Source organism: Cibotium barometz, chromosome 43 (genome assembly GCF_041138505.1).
Source record: "Cibotium barometz isolate CiBa-2024 chromosome 43, ASM4113850v1, whole genome shotgun sequence".
NCBI classification, from domain to species: Eukaryota; Viridiplantae; Streptophyta; class Polypodiopsida; order Cyatheales; family Cibotiaceae; genus Cibotium; species Cibotium barometz.
The window spans coordinates 13,787,054-13,810,534 of record NC_141088.1 but is presented as its reverse complement, the minus strand read 5'-3'; the positions used below and the strand labels follow the sequence as shown (position 1 = coordinate 13,810,534).

Here is a 23,481-nt window from a genome sequence, read left to right as displayed (position 1 = left end):
GTGGGATGATGAGTGAATGAGCTATGGCAAGATTGAGCTTGTGTGTGTAAAGTCTATGTCAAGGTAGTGGTGTTCATAGCATCCTCTCCCGAAAGGGATAAGCTTCCATGCACCTAACCGGGTTGAATCCCCTAGCGATGAAAGGAGTGTTTATCATTCCATTGGTGAGCTAGGAGCGTAGTCTACTTGCCCATATTGCATACGTAGGGAGACGACCGTCTTTCCATGTGTTTATTGGATATTCGCTTGAGCAAAAGGGATATAAATGCTATAACCCTACTACACGTGAGTTGAGGGTAAGCAGAGATGTTGTGTTTGTTGAAATGAGTAGTTGGTATGCTGCTGAAAAAGATGTTGTGTTTGTTGAAATGAGTAGTTGGTATGCTGCTGAAAAAGATGTTGGGGCTGATGTAACTGGAAATGTGATTGCACAGAATGCAAGTCAGCAATTGTAGTCATTGAGTGAACCTAGAGTGTCCTCTTGTGCTGGGTCTGTTGATAGACCATGGAGTGGCAGGTTGCATCAAAACACCAATCTTGAAAATGCATTTGGTACATCACGTAAAGGTAAAGAGAACGTTGATCAGCCTCTTGGTATGCTTGACATTTCTACAGGACATTCTTTTGTTGATAGAGAGTCTAGTGGCTCAGAGCAGCAAAGTCTTGATGATGAGCTTGGGATTCTAGATATTAGAACACCTGGTGTGCAAAAAAGGCAAGAGAAGTTGCAAAAATGTTAGGTAGTAATCATGGACAACACAGATCAGGGAGATTTAGAAAACTTGTTAACAGGTTGACATATGATGGCTATGTGGCTCATCATTATGCATATATGGCTAAAGTTGTGCAAGCTGTTGAACCCACATGTCTTGAAGAAGTTGTTGGGAATGTAGATTGGAAGAAAGCCATGGATGAAGAAATGGTTACATTGGATGAAAATGAGACTTGGGACTTGGTGCCATTTCCTGAGGACAAGAAGGCTATTGGATGCAAATGGGTGTACAAAATAAAGCACAACTCACATGGAAGTATTAGTAGGTATAAGCAAGATTGGTTTCCAATGGTTATGCTCAGACTTATGGCATAATTATGAAGAGACGTTCACCCCGTTTCCAAGATGGCAACCGTGAGAGCTATTGTTGCGGTGGCTACATCAAAAGGATGGGTTTTACATCAAATAGATCTTAAGAATGCATTCTTGCATGGTGATTTGCAAGAAGAACCAGGTTATGAAGATGTGGGTCACCCTAATTTTGTATGCAAACTGTGTAAAGCCTTATATGGCTTAAAATAGGCACCAAGAGCATGGCATGATAAGATAACACAATACCTTATCACCATTAGCTTTCATGTGGGAGATGTTGATCATTCACTCTATGTGAGGAAGAGTGATAAGGGCCTTGTGGTCATCACAATCTATGTGGATGACTTGATTGGAGGTGACAGTGCAGAGGAAGTTGAGAGAATGAAATCTCTTTAAGCAAAAATTTGACATGAAGCATTCGGGTGACTTGAGATACTTTCTTGATATTGAGGTTATTAGGACGGCCAAGGGTATATGGCTGTCACAGAGGTAGTATGCATTGGACATGTTATCCAAATATGGTATGGCTGGTTGTAAGCCAATTTCTAAGCCATTAGATTCAAATGGCAAGTTGAGTGCAGTTACGAGTAAGATCTTGGAGAACCCCAGGAAGATAGTGGGTAGCTTGATCCACATGATCACTAGGGCGGTCTTGAACTATACAGTTGGATTGGAGAGTCAGTTTATGCAAGTTCCTCGGAAGCCACATTTGGATGGTGTGAGACACACGTTACACTATGTGGAGTCCACATTAGACTATGGTCTCTTTTATGAGGCTGGTACGAAGTTGCAAGTGTTTGGATACACCGATGCATATTGGGCTGGTAGTATCGCAGATAGGAGATCTACCAGTGGATTTATGTTCTCCTTTGAGAGTGGTGTTGTGACATGGAGCAACAAGAAGTAGCCAACAGTTGCCTTGTCGAGTATGGAGGCAAAATATATGAGAGTCTATCAAGATCTCATTACTAAATTGATCGCTTCGATACACCTATATTAATTACAACAATACCCAATAACCGCTAACTGGCAAAGCAATGCTCTGCATTATATCCGGATCTACAATAAACAGCCTGACTTTCTATCTGGGACATATTGTGTGGGACGTATAACATTCTCCCAAGCAACTCTTGCCCAAGTGTCCAGTATACCATCCAAACCTAACCAAAGAAAGTTGCGGACCAATCTATGCAACAATGCATCCACGAGAGAAGCACCAACATAAAGCAATGAACCAAGGCCAATTGAATAGTGCGCTACTTTGTCTTGCAAGGTGGTTCGAAGATTAAACTGCTCTAATTTTAGAAGCACATCCTTCTTAATTGCTAGAGCTACATTATGTAGGTTCAAACTTGACTATAGCCAATTGTGGGGGTTCATGATAGCCAATTTAGTATTACCATGTGGGTGAACATGCTTGTGGCAATTCAAAAAAGGAATGTTATGATGCCCAAGTTTTAAAAAAAATACCTAGGTGAATCCAAGAACATGTCCAAATTCACCTTAAAGAAAGTGCAATTTATAACCTCATGGTAGTCATCCACAACACAATAAACCATCAACTCCATAGTATGGACTAAATATTACGGCATCCCCACTAAGCTCATCAGTGCCCAACAGTCCGTATAGAACTTGGTATCATTATATTGTTCCACACAAACACCTCCCACGCACACTTACACACACACACACACACATAAGAGCATACATTCATACAAAGGTCTATGTACTAAGTTTCTATCAGAACTACGAAGACACAAGCAGACTCAGCCATAATGAAGCCTATCACTAAGGATCATAACGAATAGAAAAATTTATTACAACAAAAAGGTAGTTGATGGGGCATATGTATCACTAAAGATAGAATTACCACAGTATCAACAGGCTGCTACTTAGACAAAAACTTCAAAATGTGAAATTTGCATGTCCGCTAATACAACATAAAGATATACCTAGATGAATCTAAGAACATGCCCAAATTCACCTTATAAGAAAGTGCAATTTATAACCGCACGATAGTCACCACAAGACAATAAACCATCAACTCCATCATGCATAATATGGACTAGATACTACAACATCCCCACTAACGTCATCAATGCCCAATAGTGGGTGTAGAACTTAGTATCACTATATGCTCCCACATAAACACCCCCCACGCACACACGCACACACACACATAAAAGCATACATTGCTCTACTTTATTAGATTTGGTTGCACAAAATTCAGTAGTACCATGTGGGTAAACATCCTTGTGGCAATTCAAAAAATGAAGTTATGCTGCCTAGTAAAAAAAACTTGCTTTATTGCTTTATTACAGTCGGTTGCACTAAAAATAGGTTTAGCTTTGTTAATCTAAAAAGTGTAAAAAAAGCTTTCAAAGGTCATGAGGGCAATAATAGTTTGGTCTGGCATAGATTTGAATCAATGTTTTATGAGAACTTAGCAATGAAGGTGTAAGTTAATGATGAAGCAATATGCTATGTCACATGTACACAAATCCAATGGGTAGTTTTAACCGTAGGAGTTCAAATAGTACTAACCCTAGAGGAAAGTTCAAAAGGTGCAGTAAATATAATCCTAAAGCATGCCCAATATGGCAGGATATTTACACTTACTTGCCTTTTGGCACCAAGTTATGCCTAAATATGCCCAATATGGCAAGGATATTAATCCTGAGCTTTTAGAGTAGCTTAACTTCACTATCCTTTGTCAAGGTCAATTGCTTGCAATTTACAATTCATCAAAAATATAATCAGACTCAAAATCCATTTTCTCATTCTCCAAACACACTGCATCCCATGGGTATGGAAACTTTAGAACTGCTGCAGCATGTGGAGTATACCAGTCCTTGTAAACAAACCTATTGACAGTCCACACACAAGCAAATGGCATTAGAAAGCAAAGGTTTTGTGGTACATCAAATCTTGCACACACATGCACACCCACACACACACAATGCATACTTACATACATAAACGTGCGTGCATGCATGTGTGCGCACACACACACACACACACACACACACACACACACACACACACAGGCAATAAAAGCTTGGGGTTAATCCCCTCTAAAACGACATTTATGCCTTTCAACCATGTTACCTACATACGATTGGTAAGGAGAACCTCAGAAAGGGAAGCAAACCTATTATCTTTATCCTACAGATCTGAAAGTGGATAAAAAGAAAGCCTGACAACAGCATAGATGACGAAAGACTAGAATTAGTACCTAAAAATTCGAATAGCATGAATGCCGGCAATTCTTCATGCACACCTTTTTCTGCCGTGTATAAGACGAATCACATTGAACACCCCACCAGCCATCTGGGTGCTTTAGTTGAGGGGGACAACCTTCCACCCCTCTCTGCCGACAACTAGTGGGTAAAGTAGGCTTTGATGAATCTATCTTACTCTGTGAGGGGACAGATGCTGAAGGGGGAGAGACAATGCTGCATGTTCAATTTATGTGCTTCATTTGAGATCCTTGGTTTTTTCTTTCTTCCACTTTTTCTTTATCCACACCTTTGACCAAGGCTATGTCTACCTCTCTGCCAAAGGACAGATAGTTGAAAGTCACATAGATAAGCGCTCCTTCAAAGGCACTAGAAAAATGCAGTTTTGTCTGAAAATTATCAAACACCGCATGGCCAACTGTCCAGTGAACTTGCTATCCCATTTTGCTACATTGCATTTGCAAGGAATCAACATGACAAACTCCAAAAGAGCCCCATGCGTTTGTCGCCTTTGCCCCCGCCTCAGCCCTGCAGGCCCTCCCATCATAGTTGCATGAAACGGCAATAGCAACGGCCAGCCTCTAGGAAACGGCAAACCTAGGAAATGGAAACGGCTAGGAAACGGTGGGTGTATGATACATAATATAAAAATAATGAGAAAATTAGTAACTAGGGAAAAGTTTGAGTACACCACCATAATTTGAAATAAATAGTGAGAAAAATTTGTAGAAAATCACTAAGCAAGCACTAGATGAGACAAATCAATGGGTGATTTTTTACTGGGGAGATTAGGAAACGGAGAAACAAAAACGGAAACGACGACTCTCGGGAAATGGCATTTCCGCGTTTCAAGGGTAGGAAACGGCCGTTTCCTGTTACTATGCCTCCCATTGCCCTATTCTCCCTCACCTCCCTATTTTGCCTGGTGCCTTGTGTTCCACCCCTCGGCACTTCTCCTCTTGCCCAACTGTGCACTCCTGTCTCACCTCTTCACTAGGCCCCCCCGTCGCCCCTCAGCCCTCTACTGTTACATCCCTAATCCCTAAGTTGGGTTAACAAGTCTAATTTCAGATTAGGTTAACCAGGGACAATGGGTTAGGCACTTATGGGGAAGTTAGTGGTATTTATGAGGCATGTGCTATTTATGGCTCCTAGTTTATAGGAGGCCCATATAAGTGACTGTTGGGGTCAATTTGAGAGAATGCTCCTAAGACCTCGACTCGAGGCCCGTGAAACTACTACATGCATCGGAGGGGCAAGTTCTGGTGGTATGGGTGTTAGAATTTGTGCATCTCACTATTGTGAGGGACCAGACCTTTTTATTGGGCACATGTATTTCACATTTATGCATGTCGTGGGGTTATTTGCTGCTGTCGGCCAGCTCCGTAGGGGCAGTCAGCCAGCTTCACTCCCTTCCTATATAAAGGGCCTTTCCTTTCTCACTTGTTATCCATCTAACCTATTCACAGGCACTTGTTCTCTACACCATCTGCTGGTTGGTATTGCCATTGTAAAAGCCTCTTGCTACATAATATGATGTTCATTGTTTGATGTCTCTCTCTCTCTCTTTGCCACTCTCCCTCTCTCCTATGTTTTGCTTCCGCATTGTGCAACTTTATCATGGTATCAAATGACTAGGTCCCTGCTGCCCACTTCTGCGTTTTTTGCTCCCTCTTCTACGTTTTTTGGCAGTCGAAGACATTGCTGCGTTTATCAACAGTAACTGTGTTTTCTTATCCTGCTCTCCCTTCTTGATCAGTGTTTTCCTCTCCTACTGCTCTTGCCCTGCGTTTCCTCGCGGAGTCCAGGTACACTCTGGAGGGACTGCGTTGGCTGGTGATTGGTGGGCTGCGTTTTCTGCTGAACCTGCGTTTTTTTCTTATGTGCCTCTCCTTCATCCGCATCTTCTTCTTGCCGTGCTCCTGCCCCTTGCGTTTTCTCCTGTTGGGTGCAACTGTGCTGTGTTGGAGGTGCTGCGTTTTGCTTTCCTAAGCATTTGCACTCGCTTTTGCGAGGAGTGTGGGCTGTTGTACAGTCAGGTCAGCATCTAGAGGTGGTTTGTTTGCGTATGAAAGCTGATTGATCCTCGTGACTTGTTTCGTTGGAGAAGTTTTGGAGATTGGAGTGCTGAGATCATCGGTGGCACAAGGGCTTGCGGAGGTGTGCTATTGCCGTGGATATGGGTTCCCTCTTGGAGGAGGAATCTATCCTTGTTTCTATGGTGAAGGTAAGGTTCCCTCCTAGTGGACAGGATCAGGCACTTGCTACAGTGCAACAGACAGGACGGTGTCACTGCTACTCTTGTCGAAAGCAAGGTCATTAAGGATTGCAAGATCAACGGTAAAGCCCATGCCAAGACCAAGTTTTCAAAGAAGGGCAATGATCATATACAGGATGATGACTCTGATACTTCTAGTGTCCCCAAGGTTGTAAAAGCCAGGGAGGACCTGGATGGTCAGCTTCTATAGTTATACAAATAGTGCCCCCCATGTGCTTCCAGAGCTAGAGGAGGTTTGTGGGTGGGAGAGGGGGCTATCAGCAGCTCCTCATTTCTAGTGCATGGGAGCCGTGAGTTGGAGTTCCAAGCATGAAAAAAAAAATCTGACAAGACAAGTTCTTTTTTTTTTTGGGAGCTATGGATTGGATGTGTTCCATGTCTATTGATTGGTGTGGCAGACATTATGGACTGGATGAGTTCCAAGTTCATTGTTCGAGGTCTTTTGAGATGTGATGTGTTCACCGTCTACTATTGAGGGATAATGGGCACGGTGTGTCCAGCAGTTCATCACTTCACTGCACACTGGTGTCGGAATTCAGAGCCAAGCAGATTTCTTTGTTGTTCATGGTGGCATTGTGTTTCGAGGTAACAAGTTAGCAGGTGCTCTCTTTGAGGTGATTCCGGTATCTGCAGTACTGTGCTGGAGGGTCCATGATTACATCTTCATCAACTTACTTCTTCAAGACTCTTGTACACACTGAGTTGCAAAGGGGTGTTAGAATTTGTGCATCTCACTATTGTGTGGGACCATACCTTTTTATTGGGCACATCTGTATTTTCGCATTTATGCAGGTCATGGGGTTATTTGCTGCTGTCGACCAGCTCCATAGGGGCAGTTGGCCAGCTTCATCCCTTCCTATATAAAGGGCCCTTCCTTTCTCACTTGTTATCCATCTAACCTATTCACAGGCACTTGTTCTCTACACCATCTTCTGGCTAGTATTGCCATTGTAAAAGCCTCTTGCTGTCATGTGCACAAAGTGTATCTACCATGTGCAACACGCACACAAGACTAGCTTCGAGGCTTGGAGAAGCTTAAAGCTAGGCAGGCAGCAGGCTGATTGGTGGCGAGCTGGGCTAGGGATAGATTGACGGGCGGGCACCCAAGTATGGACGGGCGGGCACCCAAGTGTGGACGCCCGATGACTGGCCAAGAGCCTATAAAAGAGTGGCCAAGGTTAGTCAGTTGGTTCATAGAGTCTCACGAGTCTTTGCGAGAGCTCTATGGTCAGGAGCCTAGATCTAGTGCACACGTGCATCTGCTTCATGCAGCCAAGGCCAATAGCGGTCTCGAGACCCGCGAGGGTAGCTCCGTGGCGGTATGGGACGTCACGGGATAGAGACTGGTCGGTGCATCTTGCTAGTTAGCTCAGCTCGTGGCTCGGTGGGGACGGCCAAGACTTGTGGGTTTTGCCCACGATTGTCATGGTTGGGTGGTGAGTCAGGCCTACACCCCCTTCACATTGTTTGGCTTTGTTTTGCACGTTTTGAGTCAAGTTTCAAGATCGCTCTATGAGGAGATCCGAGGGGATTTGACAATGGTATCCAAAAAAAAAAAAAAAAGCCATACAAAAAACAAAGCGCTTTTGGGGGGCTTATAAAATACCCCTAGAGTGGGCTTCTAGCCACACATCTTCTCGACCTCTCTAGCACCATTTCTTACTTCCAGCCAAGATTTTCTCTCACTTTCTCTCTTCGAGATGTCAACCCAAGAATCGGAGATGGAACCCGTTCTCGAACGTGAAGACCTACCAGCTACTGAGGCCACCGATGGCGATGTTTTCGAAGATTTCGTAACTAAATCTGATTTCCAGGAGTTTAAAGTTACTTTCGAAGCTTCTTTCACGGAGTGTCAGGCACAGGTCACCGCGCAGATGCAAGCTTTGCAGAATTCCATCTTTTTATTGACCACTACCCTGTCTACTCTCTTGGGCATGGATACCTTGGCATTTGCTTTAGGCCCCAACATTACTCCAGAGCAGTTTGAGGGCGAGCAAAAGCAACGTACCAAGGAGATTGTGGACATGTGGCTACATAAGTGGCAGGTCCACTTCCAGTTTCATCCATATGGCAATGACAAAAAAGATTCAGTTGGCAGCAGGTTTCCTCTCGGGCAAAGCTTTGCTCTGGTGGAAAGAACTCAACCAACAACCTGCGCCTTACAGGATGAGCCAGGCTGAGGAAGATGAGTTGGAAAAACAACTCGCAGATTATTTGAGGATGGGCCAGATCCGTCCAAGTAAATCACCTTGGGATGCACCTGTGTTACTTAGGAGAAAGAAGGACAACACCTAGCGAATGTGTGTAGATTACAAGAGACTGAACAAAGTGACAATCAAGAACCGCTATCCTCTCCCTAGATCAGATAGCCTGATTGATCGTTTAGTCGGATCGAAGTATTTCACAAAGATAGATTTATGACTGGCTATCACCAGATACGTATTCATGAAAGGCACGTCGAAAGAACTGCCTTTCGGACTAGGTATGGCCATTACGAGTTTCTCATATTACCTTTTGGATTAACCAATGCTCGAGCCACTTTCCAGCAAATGATGAACGATCTTTTTCGTGAACATTTGGGAAAGTTCATGGTTGTGTTCCTGGATGATATTTTAGTATATAGTTGTACTCTTGAGGATCATGTTAGACACCTCACGATTGTCTTGACTATTTTAAGACAGAATCGGCTGTACGCTAAATTAAGTAAATGTAAGTTTTTAATGACGGAAATCGTTTACTTGGGACACAAGATCACAAGAGACAGGTTGAGCATTGACTATGACTGAGCTCAGAAGGTTTTGGCATGCCCGATACCCCAGACAGTGAGACAACTTCGTTCTTTTCTCGATTTTGTTGTTTTTCTTCGGAAATCTGTGCAGGAGTTCTCTCAGCTCACACTACCAATGACCCACTTGTTGAAAGGTCATGGACGTAAGTCGAATCAGCCTATCCCTTAGAGTAACGATTTGGATATGGCCTTCAGACTTTTGAAAGATAAAGTCAAGAAAGCCCCTACCTTAGCACTATCCTAGTCGGCCTTATGTTCTTGAGACTAACGCAAGTGCCTATGCGATCGGGGCTGCTCTATTCCAAGATGGTAGACCTATTGCTTTCGAGAGTCGAAAGCTGGACGACACTCAATCTCGTTGGCCAACCCTTGACAAGGAGCTTTATGCTGTCATTTATGCTCTCAAGGTTTGGAGGCATTATTTATATGGCTCCAAGTTTGTGGTATTGACTGATCATCAGTCAATCAAGTATTTGTGTGATGCGGATGATTTGAGAGGACGACAAGCTAGATGGACAGAGTTAATGCAAGATTTTGATTTTGAAATACGCTATCGAAAGGGGTCCATGACTAGTGTAGCAGATGCGCTTAGTCGGATCAAAGAGGTGAATACTTTGTCGTTCACCGAGATTTCTACCGACTTATTTCAGTCATTGAGAGGACTTTGCAGGACTAATAGTTATTTTGGTCCATATTGGCAAAGGATCCAGGATGGGAGCTCATTGATTGACCGAGTCTCAGTGATTGAGCATCCTACCATTTAGGCTGCGGGAGGCCAATGGATGATTCGGAATGGTTTACTGTTCCGTAATGACAAAATTTATGTACCACAGGTCCCGGACATTAGGTCCAAGATTGTTAAGGAGTGTCACGACGTCCCTTCTGCTGGACACCTTGGGGTACACAGGACTTTAGCTTTAGTAAAACACACTTTCTATTGGCCAAAGATGAAAGGGTATGTACAAGATTATGTCCTCAAGTGTCAGGTTTGTCAAGCAAATAAAGCTGAACGCTTTAGACAGGTTGGAATGTTGCATCCTTTGCAAATCCCAGGTAATAAATGGGAAAGTATTTCCATGGATTTTATTACCGGATTGCTAAGAACACGTCAAGGCCACGATTCTATTTGGGTTGTGGTGGACCGTTTGACAAAAATGGCTAGATTTTGACCTACACGGAAGACTGTTACAGCTACGCAATTAGCAAGGCAGTTTATCGAGCAATTATTTAGACTGTATGGTTTATCGCAGGACATAGTCAGTGATAGGGACTCTTAAGTTCACAAGTGACTTTTGGAGGCTTGTTTTGGAGGAGTTGGAAGGAGGAGTTGGAAACAACTTTGAATCTGAGTTCCTCATATCATCCTCAATCTAGTGGCCAGACTGAAAGGGTGAATCAGACTTCGGAGGACATGCTTCGTGCATATGTCTCCAAAAGACAAGGTTTATGGAAGGATTATCTTCCTATGTTAGAATTTGCATATAACAGTACTAAGCATACAAGTACAGGTTTTAGTCCTTTTATGCTTATGTATGGATTTCAACCTAGATCACCTGTTGCCATGGGATTTTTAGAACTTCAGCATGATGCAGCGCGTACTTTTATGCAAGATATGCAAGAAATGTTACAAGTTGCGAAGGAATCTATTAGAAGTGCTCAAGATAGAGACAAATTTTATTCTAACAGACATCGTTCACCAAGAGAGTTCTTTGAAGGAACGATGGTGTATTTGTAAGTTCCGAAAGATTCTGAGACTTTATGGACGGGTCGATCTCCGAAATTATCCCCTAGATACTGCGGACCATTTCGGGTTATACGTCGGATTGATTCGGTTGTACATGAATTGGATTTGCCTTCTCATGTGAAAGTTCATCCTGTATTTCATGTCAGTAGACTTAAGGAAGTACTGGGTGGAACAGACCAATTAGTTACTCCTCAAGAAATCATAGATGTCAAGAATATGACATTTGTGCCACACGAACCAAAAAAGATTCTTGGATTTCGTGAAAGACAATTGCGGAATATGCTATTCACAGAATACAAGATCAAGTGGAAGGATCGTGTTGAGGAGGATGCTACATGGGAGACATTGACTACCCTTCAGAGAGACTACCCTGGGTTTTTACTGAGCTCAGGAGTGAGCTCTTAGAGGAAGGGGAGTATGTCATGTGCACAGAGTGTATCTACCGTGTGCAAAACGCACACAAGACTAGCTTTGAGGCTTGGGGAAGCTCAAAGCTAGGCAAGCTGGTTGGCGAGCTGGGCTAGGGATAGACTGACAGGCGGGTACCCAAGTATGGACGGGCGGGCACCCCCCAACTGTGGATGCCCGGTGACGGACCAAGAGCCTATAAAAGGGTGGCCAAGGTTAGTTAGTTGGTTCATAAAGTCTCACGAGCCTTTGCGAGAGCTCTATGGTCAGGAGCTTGGATCTAGTGCAGACGTGCACCTGCTAGTCTCGAGGCCCGTGAGGGTAGCTCCGTGGCGGTATGGGACGTCATGGGGTAGAGACTGGTCAGTGCGTCTTGCTAGTTAGCTCAGCTCGTGGCTCGGTGGGGACAGCCAAGACTTGTGGGTTTTGCCCACGGCTGTCATGGTTGGGTGGTGAGTCAAGCCTGCACCCCCTCACGTTGTTTGGCTTTGTTTTGCAAGTTTCGAGTCAAGTTTCAGGATCGCTCTACGAGGAGATCCGAGAGGATTTGACACTTGCTACATAATATGATGTTCATTGTCTGAAGCATTCGAACTTTCCAACAACCTTCATCAAGTTACTTGAAAATTGTGCAAAAACCCCCTTTCCTGACTGCCAACAAAGGGACTGCGCAACTTCTCATAACAAGAAACAGTGTTTTGCAGTTGCAACATTTCGGATGGTTTGTGATGCCATTATGGTTTCAATGCTTTATTAGTATAAGGATGTGTTGTTTGCTTTTGTCGTTCCCCACTTCCATTCCCTGCATTCGGCCCTTTTCCATTTCTAAGCTTTGGCCTTTCAGATTTAATCATTCCCATTTCTTGCAAAAAGTTGCAACTATGGCAAATGCAAGCCGATGTGGTGGAGGCCTGGCTCCCAGGAGAGAGAGGCAACAATTGGTCAGCTGACCTGAAAACGGCAACAAAGAGAAGGTAGCCAGCAGCAATTCCAAACACAGCATGCAGGGCAAAGGCAGGCCAGCCAAAATACAGGGGGCCTTACCACAGGCAGTGATGGCAGAGGAACCAGTTAAGACAAACAGAGACAAAAAGCAGTGAAGATGAAAGGAGTGGAGAAAACACAGGCAGAGAGAAAACATGCAGCATCAGATCAGGATCCATAAGAAGTTAATATATGCTCCTAAAACAAAGAGTAAAGCTTTGAATTAAGGACTTTGTTAACTCACACTTTGATTGGCGGGCGTGATATAATCACAAGAACCTGCAAGTCCTCTTCCAGTTGTGTGTTCTTTACCTGCCATGTGTCATAGAAAACATCAACCAAAGCCAGCAGGCTCTACCCCAAGTGGTAATGCCCTGACCTGGTGACACCCAGGTCTAGGGTTCAAAACCTGGCAACTATTCTAAATTTTTTTATTTTATTTACATTAACCAGCATTATCGATGATCAAACCACCCCCTGCCCCCCACTAAACCACCCCAAAAAACAAGAGGTCATACACACGCATACACATACGTACAGTTACATGTACATGCACATATCAAAATGTTCTCTTGGACCTGATGGACATGGTTGACAGGAATTGTAATTGTTGTGTTGGGAGAGATCATGAACTCCTTTGGTTGTCCTGGATACCTCTTGCCGCTTTCGGGCTCCATGAAGAGAGAGCCTTTGCCCTTCAATGTTAGGAAGACCTCTTCACAGGAATGCCTGTGAATTGGGGTCCCAGAGCCCGGGGCAAATGTCTGAAGCCAAACTTCAACCTGTAAGATAAACCAACAACATTGATTTAAACACAGTATTCCACCACTCATACTACAGCTAGTGCATACCTTGGTAGAATTAGTTAGGCCTATAAAAAATGGTTGCTACTTTTTCAGATTTTTACCTCCTGCATACCATGGTGTGTTGCCCCAGCAACAGTTATATGTGACAGTCCAGGCCGTCCAAAACTATCTTCATACATATCATTGAGATGCCTTATAACTGGGAGTTCTGGAAATAGAGAAGAGAGTGAATGATTAAATATTGCTAAGGTATTTGCAGTAAGCACTAAGGCTGGTTACAGGTATCCCTCCGCCCGTCAGCAGGAGGTCCATCTTGGCCACCCATCAATTATGGCAGGCAATCTTGCCCCTCCAACTAGGATATCTATATCCGGCCTTAGACATCTAAACAAAAAAAAATTTGGTGGTAGCAATTTTTTTAACCAACCCAAAAAAGGCTATAAACATGTAAATCAAAATAACAAGGCAACCGCAAAGAAATTCGAGAATAACATGAAAGAGAATATGGTTGAACTCTTTGACTCCTTGTTTTCAGTTCAGTAATATTAGTGGAATAATGTTAGCCTGCTCTTCTCCTTCAGTCTTTAATACTAACCTATCTTTGCATGTAGCATTGTTGGTTGGGAAATCTCCTGTACATCCAGACCCGGACTGGTAAACCCTGGATCCAAGAGTACCAGTTTCACCAACTCTCTTACAACAACCTAGACCACACAAGCAAACTTGTGCAAAGCCATGTCCACACGAGTCTCAGCCTGCCCAGTAGGCAATACCTGGCCATAGCCCAAATACAATGCCTGAAAAGACGCTTCAAGGCGCACTCTCGAGTCCACAACACCCAGCTCTCCACAACAAACAACAGATGAGCAATCCTCTGCCATAAACTCTAGCGCCTCCAGTGTCTACTCAACTTGCAATGTGTTATCCTACCTAGGGCATCCTTGAACACACCAGTATCCTCAGTATCGCAATCCATCTCAAAAGGCACGTTCTTGTGTTACCACACATCAAGCACAAGACCATCTAACATCCTCACAGGCCTCTGACCATTGACGCAGGCACAACCTCTTAAGCAATCATCAAAACAAGAGAATCACCGTCCAACAGATCACATGACCCAGCACTAAACCTCTCAAGAAACCATCAAAACATCCCACAGATCATATGATCCAATATTGAGGCCCACCTCAAGTCTCCACTTCCTTTGCCTTTTCGTTTGAGAAATCCATTCTTAACTGAAAAGTTTGAAAAGGATTGTGGTTGTGTTCAGAAGAGTCAGACAGGACTGACTCACGACAATAAAAAAATTGCCTAGACTGGTCTTTGACCACACTATTTTGCATATAGCATCATTAGGACTTGTTTGGGGTCTTCTTGGGCCCTTTAATTTGTCCCAAGCCTAATGACAGTCATTAAGGAGTGGTGCAATGGGAGAAGGCCATGTGGAGAAAAATGTTGGGTTTCCCTGCCCCTAATATGTAGGGGTCAAACTTGAATCATACCATTTTCTTTTAAGAAAATGGACTGAAAAATGCAAAATCTTTCAAGAAAATCAAATTTCCCACCTTTTTTTAATACAGACAGCTCAAACTTGTATAAATGACCCCACCTCAAAAAGTGGGCTAGGGCCAAAAACGCCCCCCCATCATTATCCCTCATTTAAAGCTACTTTTCCCTCTCCCCACTCCCTCTTCCTCTCTGTAACTGTAACTTGGTTGAACACAATGCTAATCAATACACTTAAATACACTAAGATTTGAAGGACACTTGCTCAAATACAAGAAGTAAATTGCTGAATTGACAAGAGGCACACAATGAGCCGGAACGGCCGACCCCTCCCTTGAGTAAATTGTATTACTATTGGAGAAATTCAATACATAGCTTCACGGGCATCCATTGCCAAATCCTCCATGCCAATGCATATGAAATTCAGCATTTAGAAAACAATGGTATGTCGATGTAGATCACCAAGGAGCTGCCTTGATGCCCGGCCCGACTTCAGTGCCCATATTCTCTACCATTGGCTCTATGTTCTACCAAGCAAGGTAGCAACATCTTCAAGAGCACATAGGACAAGAGAAATACTACACAGGGCGGCTAAACAAGGAGTCCTGCCCTTCTACTGAGTAAGTAATGACAATACATTGTCCAATTACCTTACCAGTACTGCTTCATAGAAGTTGTTGCAAGCGGAAGCCTTCGCGTTGGAAGCTTTAGAAGTGTTGATATCTTCGATTTGCCGCAATCCTTCGCGACAAAAGTCTTCAAGAGGGTGAAGGGAACCTTGGGAAAGCTTCCCCTATGGTTCAACTTGAGAAAGGAAGGCTGAAATTAGGGTTTTTAGCAAAAAGACCAGAAATTACAGCAAAAATGAGAGCTGTTTTGCTGAATTTCAGTCATTGGGAGTGAGTAGGAGAGTGATTAGCACTTGGAAACACTCTTGGAAGCTTGGAAAACACCCTAGCAAGTTGGGTATGGCTATGGAGAGCTTGGAAATGGAGAGAAATGGTGGAAAAACAGAGTTTTCAACCTCCAAAAATCCTCATGAAGAGAAAACACGAATTTCTCTTAATAAGTAAGTGAATTGGGGTCCAATCAGGTGAAGGGACATGGGGAGATGCCCATTTATGAGTAAAAGGAAGGATCAGGTCCTGGACATTGAGTCTTGTCCGCCTCGGGACTTCAGTGAGTGTGAACTTGGAAGCGGTCATAATTTATAAGTGACTTTTGGACGCCCAAACTTTAATGAAATGAGAACGCACTCACTTATAAATATTGGCTAACTCCTAAGGGTTATTTGAGCCTAGATTGGGTAATACTTACCACCTGTTCACATGCCACACAACCATGTCAGCAGACAGTTTCACACGCACGGTTCACGGGCGGGCGTCCCCTAGCCCGGAACTACACATAAGTCATGCAGGCATGAAAACAGCATGCAATTTCATTTGCAGGCAAGCACATAAAGATGCTATGCAATGCAGCATTGGCATGAGCAATTTCCGTTCATGAAACCATATAAGACCAGGCGTTTCCAGGCAAGTATACGCAATACCAGACCCAGTGGAAAGCCAATCCTCCAGGCGTTTCCGGGCATGTACACAAAGGCACAAGTCCCAGCGGAAAGCCAAGTCCTTCAGGCGTTTCCGGGCATGTACACAAAGGCACAAGTCCCAGCGGAATATCATATCCAACTATACAGCATGACACGTGTCAATCACCTGCATAGGCATATTCCATAAGCCATGGACACCAATCCAATATGTACATAGTGTGAAAGCAAGAGTGAACCATTTGGGTGGCCAAATGGTGACATTCCCCCCCGCTTCTAAACAGTTGTCCGCAACTGAAATGCATCCAAATATGTCTGAAGCACATGCGGGCAATCTTTGAAGAACTCTTCATCTACCCATTTAGCATCAATGGGAAGATAGTTCTTAAACTTCACAAGGTAACGCCTCAGAACTTTGCCTGCAGCAAGCTTGCGTTCCTTGTGATACACAATTTGCTCTGGCTGCAAGATCTCCTCAAGCTCATCCACTTCTGGTGGATCCTCAATGACCATTTCATTGGGCTCCGGCCCTACATACTTACGAAGGAGACTCACATGAAAAGCATTGTGTATGTGCCAATGACTAGGTAATGCCAATCTGAAAGCCACTTCATTGATCTTCTCGATCACTCGAAAAGGGCCATAGTACCTAGTTGCAAGCTTAGGATATGCACCCTCTTTGCCAGGCCTCTTTGCAAGTCTTGCTTTCTCAAATTTCAGCAATACCCAATCATTCTCTTTAACATCCAATTGCCTTCTATGCTTGTCGGCAGCCTTTTTATGCTTGTCTTGTGACCTTGCAATGGCTGTCCGCACCTGAGCAAAAGCAATATCCAAGTCTCTTACATACTCATCAGCTGCAAATATCTCATCCTTTGTGCGAAGGATGGGTGGCAAAACCACCTTACCATAAACAATCTCAAACGGGGCCTTTCCTGTAGATGCATGCACTGTGTTGTTGTATGCAAATTCCACAAGCGGTAAGTACTTCTCCCAAGAAGACTTCTGATCCGCCACATAACATTTCAAGAGATCCAACACGGCTGAATTTGCAGCCTCACTTTGCCCATCCGTTTGAGAGTGATAAGCTGATGAGAAGTCCAATTTGGTACCCATATTATCAAATAAGGCCCGCCAAAAGAGACTTGTAGTCCTGGGATCTCTATCCCCCACAATGGACTTCGGCATTCCATGATGTTTGAACACTTGTGCAAGATATATTTTAACCATATGCTCAGCTTTGATGGTCTTTTTGACCGGCAAGAAATGAGCTTGCTTGCTAAACCTATCCACAATTGTCCAAATTGCATCATTACCCTGTTGGGTACGTGGCAAGTCCATAATGAAATCCATTGTAATACTTTCCCATGGCTGCGTGGGAATAGGCAATGGCTGAAGCAAACCTGGTGCCTTTTGCCTATCAAATTTGACCTTTTGACAAGTGATACATGCACGTACATGTGCCTCTATGTCCTTCCGCATACCTGGCCAAAAGAAATACCGCTCAATCATGTGCGTAGTAGACATTATGCCTCTATGACCAGCATATGGAGGAGCATGGCACTCATCCAAAACCTTTTGCCTCATGTCAGACACCACACATAGGCAATTATCTTTCATAAGATAACCCTCTTTGATCACATATGAGGCATGTGCATGACCAGCCATCAAATCAGCCCAAATAGTGGCAAAATCAGCATCCGTATGATACAAATTACGCATGGTAGACAAGTCCCCATGAGAGGCAACCGAGATAGCTGCTACATACGGCTTTCGTGACAATGCATCGGCCACTACATTCTTCTTTCCTGGGGTGTGCAAGATCTGAAAATGAAACATAGAGAGGAAATTGGCCATCCTCATATGCTTCTCTGACAATTTAGTTTGAGTAAGAAAATATCTCAAACTCTGGTGATCTGTCTTCACAGTGAAATCAGCCCCAAGAAGGTAATGTTTCCATATAGTAAGTGCATGAATTACAGCCAAGAGCTCTTTCTCATAAATGCCGAGAGATAGCTCTGCATCATGCAATCTACGACTCTCATAAGCCACGGCATGTTCCTCTTGATTAAGGACAGCCCCTATGCAATTTCCAGATGCGTCACATTCCACACAAAAAGGCTTTTCCAAATCCGGAATGATCAACACTGGACCATGAGTAGTTGCATCTTTCAATTTGAGGAATGCATCTCTCTCTACATTAGTCCATTTGAACACGGCCTTCTTCTTTGTCAAATCATGCAAAGGAGAAGCAATCCATGCAAAGTGCCGAATGAACCTGCGGTAGTAAGAGCATAATCCAAGAAAACTACGGATCTCATGCACCGAACTCAATTCGGGCCAATTCCGAATTGCATCAATCTTTGCAGGATCCATCCGCACTCCATCTTTGGACACAATATGCCCAAGATAATGTATCTCTAACAAGAAGAACTCGCTCTTCTTTGCATTTATGAAGAGTTTATGCTTATGGAGCTCTTCAAAAACAATAGCCAAATGAGCTTTATGCTCTTCTTCGGTCTTCGAGAAGACTAGGATGTCATCAAAGAAGACACCTGTAAATTTCCTGTACCCACGGAATATGCGATCCATCATTCTATTGAATGTAGCCGGGGCATTTGTAAGACCAAAAGGCATAACAAGATACTCATAAAGCCCAAATGCTGTCCTGAAAGCAGTTTTGTGTACATCCTGAGGCACTACACGCACTTGATGATATCCACTCTTGAGATCAATTCGGCTAAAGCATGCCGATCCATCCAACTTGTCAAGGATGTCGTCTATGCGTGGAATCGGAAACCGATTCTTGATGGTAAGCTTATTCAAAGCTCTATAATCCACACACATACGAAAGGATCCATCCTTCTTTTGAACCAAGAGGACGGGTGAACAATATGGGGAAGAGCTTGGCTGAACCAAACCCTTCTCAAGAAGCTCATTCACTTGCTTCATGATCTCCTCTTTTTGGGATGCACTTACACGATAGGCTGGCCTATTAGGTGGTGAGCTACCCGGCACAAGATCAATGCGATGATCTTCCGGTCATACAGGTGGTAACTCATTTGGTAACTCATCAGCAAAACAATCATTGTGCTCTTGCAAAAATTTCAGCCTATCATTACTAAGAGTGTTTACATGTACATTATTTTTCTGAACATGATCTCGTACAAAAATCAAGTACGCAAAAACACTCTTTTTCATTACTTTCTTAATTTGTACATGAGATACAAGGGGAATGGTATCACCCTCTTCACCAGCATCAATTACATGTTCTCGGCCTTTATGTATGAAGGTGATCCTGTTAGTCTTGTAAGCCTTGCACGGATCAATACGTGTATGCCAAGGCTTTCCAAGCAATACATCACAGCCATTCAAAGGCGCCACAAGAAAATCTTCATGATCCACATAGCCTTGAATGTGTATGCGCAACTTGCCAAAAATAGGCATGACCTGCACTTCTCTACCAACAAAGGCAGCCCCTACTTCAATTTGAGGACCCATGTCCTCCACTTCAATACCCAAAGCAACTGCCATCTGAGTGGATATGAAATTCTCCGATGCACAATCATCAAACATGAACAAAGCAGGTTGATCTTTGAGCTGTCCCCAAGCTTTACATACAACCCTATCTTTGCTATCATGTGAAGTGTTGCCCTGCACATCTGGAACCATATGCACATTAGTCTTCGGTACATTAGCATTTTCAGCTTTGTTCTTCTTATTTGGGCATGCTCTTGCCATGTGCTCAGTGCTGCCACAAGTAAAGCATTTGCCTTCACGCATATATTGCTCCTTCTTCTCAGCACTAAGACCAAAGTTTGCCGGCTTATAAGGACGCTTGTTAGCAAACTTATTTTCAGCTTTTGGACCTGATTTGGCTTGGTTTTGGTCCCTTTTAGGTGGCTGTTCATCATTTTGCAGGTTTTGGACAGCCCTCTCTTTGCCTTGAAATGAGGGTTTAGCCTTATTGGATCGACTCAATTTGAGTTCCAATTGCTCGGTGGCGGTGGCGGCTGCAATTAATTGATGTAAGGTATGACCAGGATACATTTGTAATCCCGCTTTGTACACGGGTTGCAATCCCGATTGAAACCTTCTCTTCCTTTCCGCCTCGGTGACATGCATAAATGGAGATTTCCAAAACTTTTGTACATATGCATTTACCGATTCCCCCTCATTTTGCTTTACCCAATCCCACTTCATTGTTATCTCATTCAATGCATTGGGAGGCAAGAATTGAGCATAGAACCTCTCCTTGAACTCTTTCCATGATCTAACAGGATTCGGTGAGAGCTTCTCCGTGAGCCACCAATGGGCAGCAGTGCCTTTCATGAACATGCTTACATGCCGGATCATGGATTTCTGAGTGAAATCCTCATCACTGAAAGCAATATCAAACTGGGCAATAAAAGCAAGTGCCTTTGATGCATCGTATTCCCCATGATATGTGTCAAACTTCACAGATTTGTCTCCGGCTTTGAAGTCACGAGACTTTGATGCATGTGTGTGCATCTCAACATGTTTTCCCCCATGTTTGTCCATTGGGACAGTCCCTGTAATTGGCATCATTTTTGGACCAAAAGGTGATGCATAAGGCATAGATACATGTGCCCTGTAAGCATGAGGCATGGCTAGCCCCTCAACATGCATTGATACATTTTCAGCCATAACTTCTCCCTCACGAGCACACTCGAAGGCATGAGTGGCATGAGAGATACGCGGAATACCTGCACCAACAGAAAATTGCAGCCCATGTTGCATGTGTTGTGCATGTACATTTTCAGCCGGCAATGGCATTTGACATACATTTTGACCACTGCCATAAACATTGTATCCTTCACCGGCTACATGAGGTATTCCTGCATGGCGTGAAGTCACTGATTGTTCCTCTCCCATAGCATGGAGATTCATCCTCTTAGACATAACTTCTTGTTCGGGCACCTGTGGGGATTCCAAGACATGTGGGATGGTTGCCTTTTCTGCATAGGCATCCTCGGTACGAGCCAAGTATGCACGTGCTGCATCCCTCGGTTGCATGTGCAACTCTTGAGCAATCATTGCCATTGCATGATCCATATAAGATTCAGCTTTCTTGGCCTTCAAACGATCATGTACCAATGGATCCTCGCGGCGATGGAGATTCAATTCTTCTTGTTGTGCATGGAGAAGAGCCTGCATACGAGTAAGTTCAGCTCTCAAGACTATGGACTCTTCTTCTTGCATCTTCTCTTTGCCATGAGACGGCTGTCCCACATATTCATGTTCCCTATTGTGCACCACATGAGTTTGCTCATCCTGTAAAGCATTGGAGGCATGCATTTCATTGTCCCTGCCACTTGTATTAGCATCTCCAACATTCATTGTATGGCTGTCCATAATGTTCTAAGTGTAGAGATAGCTAGTGTTCACGGTGATCGTCTCTCACGATAGAAGTGAAAGAGAACCGTATGCTCTGATACCAATGTAACTGTAACTTGGTTGAACACAATGCTAATCAATACACTTAAATACACTAAGATTTGAAGGACACTTGCTCAAATACAAGAAGTAAATTGCTGAATTGACAAGAGGCACACAATGAGCCGGAACGGCCGACCCCTCCCTTGAGTAAATTGTATTACTATTGGAGAAATTCAATACATAGCTTCACGGGCATCCATTGCCAAATCCTCCATGCCAATGCATATGAAATTCAGCATTTAGAAAACAATGGTATGTCGATGTAGATCACCAAGGAGCTGCCTTGATGCCCGGCCCAACTTCAGTGCCCATATTCTCTACCATTGGCTCTATGTTCTACCAAGCAAGGTAGCAACATCTTCAAGAGCACATAGGACAAGAGAAATACTACACAGGGCGGCTAAACAAGGAGTCCTGCCCTTCTACTGAGTAAGTAATGACAATACATTGTCCAATTACCTTACCAGTACTGCTTCATAGAAGTTGTTGCAAGCGGAAGCCTTCGTGTTGGAAGCTTTAGAAGTGTTGATATCTTCGATTTGCCGCAATCCTTCGCGACAAAAGTCTTCAAGAGGGTGAAGGGAACCTTGGGAAAGCTTCCCCTATGGTTCAACTTGAGAAAGGAAGGCTGAAATTAGGGTTTTTAGCAAAAAGACCAGAAATTACAGCAAAAATGAGAGCTGTTTTGCTGAATTTTAGTCATTGGGAGTGAGTAGGAGAGTGATTAGCACTTGGAAACACTCTTGGAAGCTTGGAAAACACCCTAGCAAGTTGGGTATGGCTATGGAGAGCTTGGAAATGGAGAGAAATGGTGGAAAAACAGAGTTTTCAACCTCCAAAAATCCTCATGAAGAGAAAACACGAATTTCTCTTAATAAGTAAGTGAATTGGGGTCCAATCAGGTGAAGGGACATGGGGAGATGCCCATTTCTGAGTAAAAGGAAGGATCAGGTCCTGGACATTGAGTCTTGTCCGCCTCGGGACTTCAGTGAGTGTGAACTTGGAAGCGGTCATAATTTATAAGTGACTTTTGGGCGCCCAAACTTTAATGAAATGAGAACGCACTCACTTATAAATATTGGCTAACTCCTAAGGGTTATTTGAGCCTAGATTGGGTAATACTTACCACCTGTTCACATGCCACACAACCATGTCAGCAGACAGTTTCACACGCACGGTTCACGGGCGGGCGTCCCCTAGCCCGGAACTACACATAGGTCATGCAGGCATGAAAACAGCATGCAATTTCATTTGCAGGCAAGCACATAAAGATGCTATGCAATGCAGCATTGGCATGAGCAATTTCCGTTCATGAAACCATATAAGACCAGGCGTTTCCAGGCAAGTATACGCAATACCAGACCCAGTGGAAAGCCAATCCTCCAGGCGTTTCCGGGCATGTACACAAAGGCACAAGTCCCAGCGGAAAGCCAAGTCCTCCAGGCGTTTCCGGGCATGTACACAAAGGCACAAGTCCCAGCGGAATATCATATCCAACTATACAGCATGACACGTGTCAATCACCTGCATAGACATATTTCATAAGCCATGGACACCAATCCAATATGTACATAGTGTGAAAGCAAGAGTGAACCATTTGGGTGGCCAAATGGTGACACTCTCTCTAAAACTAGCAAG

The 23,481-nt window shown here is 43.8% G+C and overlaps 1 protein-coding gene across 2 annotated transcripts in view; it reads right to left on the bottom strand.

Moving 5' to 3' along the window:
- Positions 1-3,499: 3,499 nt before the first annotated feature.
- ABP1 (endoplasmic reticulum auxin binding protein 1) overlaps positions 3,500-23,481 on the bottom strand; it is a 68,902-nt gene continuing 48,920 nt past the window's right edge. For both annotated transcript variants that reach the window (XM_086781547.1, XM_086781548.1), the window contains exons 3-6: positions 13,433-13,539; positions 13,104-13,307; positions 12,770-12,837; positions 3,500-3,948 (exon numbers count right to left, since the gene is read on the bottom strand). In XM_086781547.1, coding sequence (XP_086637673.1) covers positions 3,819-3,948; positions 12,770-12,837; positions 13,104-13,307; positions 13,433-13,539 — 509 coding nt within the window. In that variant the 3' untranslated portion in view covers positions 3,500-3,818. The remainder of the gene's footprint in view (positions 3,949-12,769; positions 12,838-13,103; positions 13,308-13,432; positions 13,540-23,481) is intronic.